The 11414-nt window shown below is 42.0% G+C and overlaps 1 protein-coding gene across 3 annotated transcripts in view; it reads right to left on the reverse strand.

The window, feature by feature from the left end:
- The window catches only part of MIOS (meiosis regulator for oocyte development), a 29825-nt gene extending 23414 nt beyond the window's left edge, over nucleotides 1–6411 (reverse strand). For all 3 annotated transcript variants that reach the window (XM_074984697.1, XM_074984696.1, XM_074984698.1), the window contains exons 1-3: nucleotides 6346–6411; nucleotides 3845–5215; nucleotides 2033–2131 (exon numbers count right to left, since the gene is read on the reverse strand). In XM_074984697.1, the coding sequence (XP_074840798.1) occupies nucleotides 2033–2131; nucleotides 3845–5141 (1396 nt within the window). In that variant the 5' untranslated portion in view covers nucleotides 5142–5215; nucleotides 6346–6411. The remainder of the gene's footprint in view (nucleotides 1–2032; nucleotides 2132–3844; nucleotides 5216–6345) is intronic.
- Between the last annotated feature and the right edge of the window lie 5003 nt (nucleotides 6412–11414).

Consider the following 11414-nt stretch of genomic DNA (forward strand, 5'->3'; position numbering starts at 1 on the left):
CAGGATAGGCTACGGGAGGGCATTCGTCCTCCAACAGCAACACCTCTGGGGCAACTCTGGTTTGGGTGTCAGAGATGGGGGGAAAGACACTCCTCCCCAACAGTCCTGGTACAGAGCTGCTGCAGCAGACTTGCTAGGGCCAGCAGGGAGAGGCGCACCTGCCCTGGCAGCTCCCTGCTGGGGCCAGCCAAGAGAAGTGACATTGTGTGGGGCTTGTTAGGGAGTTCCATGGCCACCTGGCCACGTACATTAAAAGAACTTAGGTGTAAGAGTCTGGGCTGAATCTGTAATGACCCTACAACATACCCTAGAAATTTGTTTATTCAATAAATCACTTATTTCAGCTTGCTTACTTGTTTTCTGTCTCTTTGGCGTAAGAGTGCAGAGTATGCAATTGCACATGAACAGGCAAATACTGGCCTGCAGGCTGGATCCAGTCCTCAAGGGTTAGCCCCTAGTGGACCCCCAATTCTATATTTACCTGTGTCTCTGCAGGTACCAGAGGACTGCAGCTCCTTTAGGCCAAGGATTGCCATTTATGGCCAATGGGAGAAGCAAGAAGCACTGGGACAGCACCTTCCGATGCAACCACTGGCCACGAACAGTGATCTACAGCCAATGAGAGCTGCCATCCACCAGCACCTACAGAGGCACAGGGAAATATAGCAGTGGTTGCTTGCAAGGGACTAACCCCGGTGGTCTGCTGTTTTGTTTATTGCCTGCCCTTATAATTGCGAAACATGCTGGCCAGTATAGTAGTCACAGTTTCTAGATGGAGTTGTACTGGGGAAAAATCTCAATTAACCAACATTTCTGATTAACTGACTGCCAGATCATTGAGCTTTTACTGTACATGGCTTCTTAGCACAAACATTAAAATGATACTTATTTCCAAACAAGTCTTTTTAACACCACAAAATTTTGGAGATTCTTCTTTGCTCCCGTGAACTTTTTAACAAGATTTTCAGATTTGGAAAAAAAGGCAAAAATTAAAAAGCAAAGAGGAGACATAACAGCACATGCTTCTATTACCACCAGTCGATGTTGAACCTCTCTAGTCTGGCAACCTCTGTGGTCCAGGATGATTTTAGTTAGCTGGATGACCACTTCTGAGTATGACCAAGATTCCTGCAGTCCCATACAGTTTGTTTACAGCCACCAGTCTTGGCTTTCAGTGGTCTGTGCTGTTAGTTAGCTCTAATTTACCCCTAAATATCTTCTAAGAGCCCTGTATACAGTAAAAGTACTGGTAATGCTGCAAGACAATACTGACCGCCCATGCTTCAGCAAATTCTCTCCTTCGGCACTGGTCAGGTCCAGAGGGTGCCAGACTAGAGAGATTCAACCTATTTTTTAGTCTTCATTATATCTTTCAGCAGCCAAACATGTTCTAGGTACTTTTCAGAATAAAAAGATATGATTCTTGCTTCAGAGGGCTTCATCAAACCTACCCTAAGTTACTTGAAGCAAGACCGAGGAAAATATTTTCCACTTATTTAGCTGAGTAAGTGCACAGGATGCACATAAGCCTGCAATTTTACAGACAACTCTCTCCTCACACACTTACACAGACTTACCCAGCATTTTTGTTTACAGCACTGATTACATATTGTGACACATACCGAGAAGTCATCAGCATGAAGCCTGACTGATTTCGCACTCTTATACAGAAAAATATACTGTCAAAAAGTTACAGAAAAATGAATCATTTTCAAGCTTTTAAGCAACATTTGTATAAACAAAATTTGAAATAAATTTCCATGATCTTTCATTTCGCTTTTAATCAGCCAGCTTCCAAATCAAATCAGAAATCCTGGGCAAAACCACAAGAAAAATTATGGTTTGTTTCACGTTATTTATCTATCAGCCAATTAGAAACTACAGTTTACTCATGCTTCTGTATCATCTTTCAGCATATTCATTTTTTCCATAGAAGCTAACATGCATTCTAACAATTTATCAATTTTGTGCACCTGACAGTCTTGTTTTTGTAAACGTTATAGTATAATTATTAAAGTAGTACTGTTCTTACCCAAAGATGACTTCACAATTGATTTAATGCCTGCATATACTAAGGATCCTTTGTTTCCTGCAAGCTTCTGATCCATATCTTCAGTATACTGCTTCATAAGTATTTACAGGTATAGGAAATATGAGAAAGTCTGAATGTTTAATTATAGGTGAAAAACTATTCCTTCTAATATGCTTCTATTCAAGTAGAATGACCTCTTCATTGTAAATCATCACACTAACAGAACATTGCAAGCAAAATGAACTACTAAATTTTAATGCGTTAACATTATACAAGAAAATTATGCCAAGCACTACTGCCAAAGAAAATTTCCTTACTTGTTAATCTGTTTAAGGGTTGGCTGGTACCAGCTCACATACTAAGGTTCTGAATAGCAACTCCCACCAAAACGAAGAGCAGCTACAGTCTAGCATAAGCTAAAGCAGGCATGAGCAAACTTTTTACATTGGGCCCGACTTTTCGACTCCCACCCCGATCGGTCTATGTTCATACGAAAATTTTGGCTATATTCATGTGGAGAAAAAAAAAAAACCAAACACACACCCTTTTGGCACATGTAAGAAATGTAAAATCTTAAGGGATCGGTATATAAAGGTGAATACACATACATAAAATAGTAAAATATTTCAATATTTTTAATGAGACGGATGAGCCTGAGACCCAGTAGCCAATCATTCCGCGCCCTGCTCAGGAAACGTCACGTCCTCTCCCCACCACTTGAGGGGGCCTGTCCCGCTTTGCACAACCCCAATCTAAAGGGATTAAATTTGGGAAAAGGGAAAATGGAGAAAGGTCAAATATCACAGAAGTAAGACTTTAACATTCAGGAGTAAGTCCACGTACAGACACTCATACTGCAAGAGTGCCTTCTTCCTGTTTTATCTTACCCCACTTTGAAAGTGGATTTAGCTAAACAGAAAGAAGGCATATTCTGGAAGAACTCTTCCTGAATAACTCCATGCGTACATTAGCCCACAGCCTATAAATACTAGGGCTTATATACATGGGAAAATGTATAGGTATAATTATGTTACAACTGTGCTGGTAAGTTTTCCCACACTCTTAATAGAAGTGTGCAGGGAGCAAAATGTGACTACTTTTTACAGTTTGTGCACAGATGTGTTTACTTTTCACTGAAATGGTAGCCAGAGATATAGCATGAAGTGTGTCCCAATTTCCACTGAGCAGAATGCTTCTACATTGTGACATATTTAATTCTTTAAAATCTGGAAGCAATGTACCATTGTGTGGGTCCTAAATCAGGCAAACTATATTGACTGTCTGGAAAAAAAAAAGTTTGGAACTACAGGAGATTTTCAGTCCTATCCAAAAAATCCCAATAGTTAGCTTTTACAGGCTTTTCATCTTACAAGTACTTTACTAACGTTAGTCTTTTCAACACAGCCTGAAGAGTAGGTATTTCACCTGCAAAAATGAAGCATTTCCTAAAATAATTTAAAAAAATCATATTTCATATAAATTAAACATAACGCTACTCTAATCATACAAATAGATATTGGACTGCTTCAGTAAGTCCATCTGAAATGTCCTTGGGTGGTAAAGGAGAGACAGACAGACATCTGGACAGAAAAATACCGGGACGATGATTTTTCATCCAATATTTTTCCCTGAGATTTGGAAAAGAAGAATTTCAATTTCTATGTTTAATATTTGTAGAAAGTTTTTGCAGTATCTTGCACAATACACTCTAGGCTGTTTACAGTCAATATTAAATATAAATTGCTTACATAGAGACTGACTTAGATGCAAGGTTCCTTTACAACTCTCCTTATTTTATATTTTAAAGGATATAATGCAGAGTGTACCAAAGTGACTTCAGCTGAGGATCTTCATTACCAGCTAGAAGATGGTTTCTCCAAACCTGCTCAGTATCAAGACCATACCTGGATAAAGCCCTGAGACGCATTTTGGTGGCTATGTCTTTTTCCAAAGAACTAGCCTTTCCTTCCTCTGTGCATTCATACAAGTGTCGGCCACAAGCCCACATAAGAGATGTAACTGGACTCCAGGCCAGAGAAATCCTTTCAAAAACTGTGAAGTCAGACATAGTTCTGTTGGGAGTCAAAACTACCATTCGATTTTGACTTGTGGGATGCCATGCAAAGGAAGCAATGTAATTTTCACACGGCTGCACACTTCTTTCAATTATTGTTGGTTCAGTTTCATCACCAATAGGCGTGGGAGTATGCTGCATATCATATAATCTAATGATATTACTATCTCTAGTTAAAGTTGCTAGCAGTCCAGTTCTTGTTGGACACCAAGCCACTTTTGTTAGGGGCTTTGGCTGCTCTGTCAGAGTCAAAACAGGCTTTTCAAATTTTCGGAGATCCCATATGGCAACCTGACCTTCATAGAAGGAAGCCACACGATCATGGAAGTATGGGTCTACAGTTACCCCCTGAACAGCTTTGGTATTTACAAACATTTTTTGGCTTGTATTCCTAAGGTCAAAGATAGCCAAGTTTCGGTGCATTCCAGCTAAAAGAAGTTTCTGGTCCCGTGGAAGCCAGGAAAGAGAAAGACAAGCATCATTCTGTCCTAATTCATAAAGTGGCTTTGTCACTACCAATCCAACTTCAGATTCTCCAGCTGAAAGTCGCAATTTCTCTGTAGCAATTGCACTCTCTGGGGTATATTTGCTACTTATATCCCAGATCAATACTGAAAAGTCAGCCCTGTGTTTATCTAGTCCAGCAGCAAGCCAATTACTGTCTAATGGATTCCATGCCAAGGTATTACACTGCCGTGCATGTTTTGGAACAAATTCTTTTCCAATCAACTCCTTGGACTTCGAGTTGTGATCCTGGCCCAGACTGGTAAGGACAACTCGACCATTGGCTTGTCCAACAGCTAGAAGACACTCAGGATCATATTTAGGATACCAAGCCACACATTTCATATACGGCGTGTCTGAATTTATTGATAATAATGTAGCTGTAGTTTCTTCTGATAATCGCAAGGATCCTGCCTTGAGCTCAGAACTCCCAGCAGACTCAATATGATAGAGGCTTAGTTCTGAGTCACATACAACAAATCTATCAACATGGTGTGGAGCCCACAGAATATCAGGTTTGGAGCCACTCATGTTTGCAACTAAAAATAAGCACAGTGATTTAAAATTTTGCAGGAAGACTCAGGTAATGTCCATACATGTGGAAACTGTTAAAAAAAAGAATGGTATGGTTTTAGTGAACAATTTTTATATTCTATACTTGCCTAAATCATCTTAAATTAAAACTAGGACAAGGTATTGCATTATTTTTAGGGAAAATGTTCATGCACTCTGTATACTTAACCTGAGGTTGTAACGTTCTCCCCTATCACCCTGAGGTCCCACCCTCATCCCTCATCTGTCTGATGTGATCTATTATGAGAAAAATATCCAGCTAGATATCCAGCTTCTTTGGACTGAAAACAAGATTTCCCATGTATTCATCTATGAACACTACTCCTTTATTACACTACTGTGAACCCTGAGGTATCTCAGCACCACGTTATCTCAGGCTAAAGTTTTTCTCATACAGCAATGTGAAAAAACCTGTCAAAACACAGTTTTCTTTATGAAAAACACCATGCCATTTTGCAAAAATGTAACCTTCCATGAAAGACTTAAACAAAACCAATTAATGTACTGTTGAAAGTATTATGATACTGTAAAAGCATTTCCAAAATATTGAAGCAGTGTGCTGCTTTCAGTTTTGCAAGTCTTCAGCACAGTGTTCTACACAAAAACGGACTTCAACAATAAGGCTAAGATTTGATCATGGTACTTTTTAGTAAAAGTCCTAGACAAATCACAAGCAAGAAAGAAAAATGCAAAGAGACTATGTCTTCACTAGAAAATATCCAGGGGAGGGGCTAAGTAGGGGGGAGGAATGGAGTCCCAAGAGAGGGGACTGACAGGCCCAAGACCCCTACCAAGGGGGGGGCCCAACTCTGCATCCAAGAGCTGCAGGAGTGAACAGCCCCAGAAAGCCCCAGCCACAGCGGGGGCAGGCACACAGACCCAGGACTCCGCGGGGGAGGGGTACACGGCCCTCGCTACACCCCCAGAAGAAGCCACGGGCTGGGGTACAACGTGGGGGGTCACAGCCCAGCTGAGGGCCCCCAATCGTCCCCCCAACTTCCGAGGCGCAGCGCAGGGGCTGCATGGTCAGGGTCAGGGTCAGGGTCAGGGTCAGGGTCTGGGTCCCAGCCCAGTGGCAGCCGGACAGGGACGCGGCGTAAACAGCCACAGACCCACGCGCTCTAGCAGCATTTCACACCGACCTGCCGCCCACTGCGCTCACCTGTCCCTGACGCCTCCACTTCCGGGTTTGGTCCCCAGGCAGCCGCCCCTCAGCCTCCCGTCCCACACAGCTCCCCCTCCCAACAGACTACTGAGTATGCGCGCGCTAAAACCGAGCATGCGCAGTACCATCGGCTTGTGCCCTACCGCTGCCATTCCTTGGCTTCAACCTCTGCTTCCGCCTCCTTACAGGGGCGGAAAAGGGTCAAATCGCGGGACGGGCGGGTCTGAGAGGGCGGTAGAAAAGTACGGGGCGTGGGGAAGCGCGGTAAGCAGCTGCGGGGTGAGACAGAAGCGGGGCTGGAGCGGAACGCTCCGGAAGCTCGGGGAGTTCCCCCGCCCAGTGCTGTGGGTTTGCCCTGCAGAGGGAAGGGGTAAAACTTACACTCTCCACTCCCCGCGCGTGGGATGAGCCACCTGATTAGTGTGTAGATTTGGGGGCCGGGGGTGAGGAATTAGCACGTTGGCCTGCTAAGCCCAGGGTTGTGGGTCAGTCCTTGAGGGGGCAATATAGGGGTTTAAAAAAAAAAAGTCTGTCAGGGATGGTGATAGGTCTTGCTGTGAGTGCGGGGGACTGGACTCAATTACCTGTGAAGGTCCCTTCCAGTTCTATGAAAAAGGTATATTTACCTATTTGCAAGGGGGAGGGATAGCTCAGTGGCTTGTGCATTGGCCTGCTAAACCCAGGGTTGTGAGCCCATCCCTTAAGGGGCTATTTAGGGGTCTGAGGCAAATAAGTTCCAAAAAAAAACCAAACACCACCTTAGGAATGGGGTTGGTTGTGCTGTGAGGGCAGGGGGCTGACTCAATGACCTCTCAATGAACTTTCTAGTTCTACAAGATAGGATAGATATCAAAATATCACTGACTTCCTCAGGAAACTGCAGTTCATTGGTGACCTTCCTGAAAACACCATCCTGGCCACCATGGACGTAGAGGCCCTTTACACCAATATCCCACATGCAGCTAGACTCCAAGCTGTTAGGAACATTAACCCTGCTGAGACCGAGGCACAAGTGGTGGTGAAGCTTTGTGACTTTGTCCTCATCCACAACTATCTCAGTATGAGGACAAAGTATACCTTCAAATCAATGGCACTGCTATGGGCACCCGCAGGGCCCCACAGGAAATCAACATTTCTATGGTTGACCTGGAACAACACTTTTCTCAGTTCTCATCCCCTAGCGCCCCTCCTCTACCTGTGCTACGTTGATGACATCTTCATCATCTGGACCAATGGGAAGGAGGCTCTTGAAGAGTTCTACCATGATTTCAACAGTTTCCACCCCACCATCAACCTTAGCCTGGACTAGTCCACGCAAGAGATTTACTTCCTGGACACTACTGTGCAGATAAGCGACGGTCACATAAGTAGCAATGAAGGGTCCTGTGGCACCTTATAGACTAACAGAAAAGTTTTGAGCATGAGCTTTCGTGAGCACAGACTCACTTCATCAGATGCTGGTCTTGGATTGGGATCCAGACTAACATGGCTACCTCTCTGATACTGGTCACATAAATATCACCCTATACCAAAAACCCACATGCTGCTATGTTTATCTTCATGCCTCCAGCTTCCATCCAGGGCATACTACATGATCCATTGTTTATAGCCAGGCACTAAGGTACAACCATTTCTGCTCTGATCCATCAGAGACAAACATCTACAAGACCTTTACCAAGTTTTCCTCAAACAATACCTACCTAAGGAAGTGAGGAAACTGATTGACAGAGCCAGACGGGTACCCAGAAGCCACCTGCTACAAGACAGGCCTCGCAAGGAAAACAAAAACACCACTGACCATCACATACAGCTCCAACCTAAGGCCTCTCTAACGCATCATCAGTGATCTGCAACCCATCCTGAACAATGATTTTTCACTCTCACAGACCTTGGGAGGCAGTTCTGTCCTCATGTACAGACAGCCGGCCAACTTTAAACAAGACCTCACCAGCCACTACAAATCACGAACCAGTGGCTCTAGGCCTGGAACCAGCCCCTGCAACAGTCTTTGCTGCCAACTCTGCTCACATATCTGCACCAGTGACGACATCACAGGACCTAACATCAACCATACCATCAGGAGCTCCTTTATCTGCAGATCTACTAATATAATATATGCCATCTTGTGCCAGCAATGCCTCACTGCAATTTACATTGGTCAGACTGGACAGTCTTTTCATAAAAGAATAAATGGACATAAATCAGACATCAGGAATGGTAATGTACAGAAGCCTGTGGTGCAACACTTCAATCTCCCTGGACAATCAGTAGCAGATTTAAGGGTAGCAGTCCTGAAACAAAGAAATTTAAAAAATCAAATGGAGAGAGAAATCTCTGAGCTGCAATTTATTTGCAAATTTGACTACATTAACCAAGGATTAAACAGAGACTGGGAGTGGCTTGCAGTTTACAAAAACAGCTTCTCTGCCCTGGGTGTTAATATCTCCCCATTAGACTCTGACAATGGCTGGTATCCCCCTGTCTGTTCTGACTTGTTTTTTCCTCTTTTGATATATACTATTGATAATGGGCCATTTCCACCTTGCTGAATAGACCTTGTCAATCTGGCCCTCCCTTTTACTGGGACCCCATTCTTTAAATGCCCCTCTGAAACCACCACCACCCCACTCATGCATCTGAGGAAGCAGGTCTTTGCCCACGAAAGCTTATGCTCCAAAATATCTGTTAGTCTATCAGGTGCCACAAGACTTCTTGTTGTTCTTAAAATATCTTGGTGCAGTTGTCCTAGGCTGTGTGTATGCTCCTGACTTCAAAGGGAAGATGGTAAGTAGGGTGTCAGGAGATTATTAATCTTCCCCCACAGCAACTTCAAAGTGCCAGCTCATGTTTAGCCATGGCTAACCTGCTAGTACTTTGAAGTACATGGGACAAAGTTGTGTGATTTGAGCCTGGCTAGCTACTCATAGAATGTGGAAACAAAACAGTAGCATGTTGCAGGAGTGAGAAGGTGTTACTCGTAACATGGGACACAGCAAATCAGGTATTGCATAAGAGTGAGACAATCTGAAGACAAGTGTGCATATATGAGCAGTAAGTCATTGCAATCTTTAAATAAAGATAGAAGGGACTACTAAACATGCACAGAAACTGCAAAAAAAAATTCAAAATACATTTGTATGATCTGCCTCTGTACTGCCTAAGAATTTCAGATGCTTCATGAAATGATTAACTGAAAAATATGCATCTTAGTGGAAAAGTAAAATGGTTATACTTACCAGACAAAGTAATAGCTGCAATTGTGGACCACTCTTTTTAAAGGTACTGAACACCCAATTGTCATTATCATTTGTGAATTGTGTAATGAGTTTTCTAAATGCAAATGTTGTTAGTTTGCAGACACGTATTTGCAGCAGGAAGATGCCAGTTTTGTAGAAACACCACAAAGGGTTAATACTATATTTAGAAGAAAAATAGCAATTGTTCTAATGAAGAGTCAGGTAATATCCTTCTCCTGTATATTGAGGTTTCATAACTTACGTCAAGATAACAGGAAGAGTGGAATTATGTCACATGACAGTTTTCTTTCAGGTTTGTTTCTGTAATGGTAACTCTGCGTCGATAACACTTGTAAATGCTGCAAAATTTGGGTGGGCTGAATGGTTGCTCCAGATAGATCAGGGAGCTGAAACTGGATATTTTTATATCCAGCTGCAGTAAAGAAAGATTTTAAAAACACAGTCTGTGGTGTACATAATTGAAAATATTACTCACAAAAAGGAAAAAAAAAAGATTTGCAAACAAATAACTGGATTGAAGTATATAACAGTATTTAATCAAAATTGAGTTTAGAGTTCTGGTCATAATGAGTCCAATTATTTTTCAGAAAGCATGGAGGACTACTGCATAAACTACAACTTTGTCAATTACGAAAAACTAAATGATGATTGCATGATGATAAGACACATAGAATTCTATAAGAAATACACAATGAAGCTATACCTACACTAGCATTCCTCTTTCCAAAGGGGCATACAAATGAGGGAAATTGAAAATGGAAGTCAGATGCAGATTTACATATCGGGCACTTCATTTGCATAGTCTTTCAAAAAAGCTTATTTCGAAAGAAGAAGAGCAGTATGGATGCAGCTCTTTTGAAAATAAACCCTGTTTTCAAAGGAACCCTTATTCCTAATTTTTTTTAGGAATAAGGGTTCTTTCAAAAATGGTTTATTTTCGAAAGAGTCGCATATACACTGCTTTTCTTCTGTCAAAATAATAATATGCAAATGAGGTGCCATCTGTATAAATCTGTACCTCATTTGCATTTTCAATTTCCCTCATTTGCATGCCTCTTTCAAAAGAGGAATGCTAGTGTAAATGTAGCTCATATGTTTAGCAGATCAGGAAGCAGAACGTAGATCCAACACAATAACCTGCCTTAGAAACATGATATTGTAATTCTATAGCAATAAAAATCATCATAATTCTGATATGCATATCATAAATAATGTTTAAATGTGGTAGGAAGAGCATTTGTGAGCATTTATCTAGTGTTTGTAATTCTAAGGTTTTAATTTTCTCATTTGTTTCTTTTCAAATGTCCAGTGTAATTCTTGTGAGAGGTGGGCATATGTGCATTGTATTCCATGGGTAACCAATCCCAAACCAGCCACTGATGAGAAGCATGAAATTGCAAAAAGCATGCATATCAGTATATGAGAAAAGGTACATAAGAACATAAGAATGGCCATACTGGGTCATTCTGTATCTATGCAGAAGTTGAAATGCTTGTTTTTGAAAACATCTTGGAACAAAAAGCAAATTGTTTTGATTTATATTTAAAATTAGAATATTTTTCAGTGTTCATATTGATGTATATAATGCATGGTGTGTCAGAGCATCTGACAAAGTGAGTCTGTGCTCACGAAAGCTCATGCTCAAAACTTTTCTGTTAGTCTATAAGGTGCCACAGGACCCTTCGTTGCTGTTACAGATCCAGACTAACATGGCTACCCCTCCGATACTTTCTAATTTCAGACATCTGAATGCCCTTGCTCCACCCTCTGTCTCGCTCCTTCCTTAAGCCCCCACCCATCACACATCTA

The sequence above is a fragment of the Carettochelys insculpta genome, chromosome 2, assembly GCF_033958435.1.
Source record: "Carettochelys insculpta isolate YL-2023 chromosome 2, ASM3395843v1, whole genome shotgun sequence".
Taxonomy (NCBI): Eukaryota; Metazoa; Chordata; order Testudines; family Carettochelyidae; genus Carettochelys; species Carettochelys insculpta.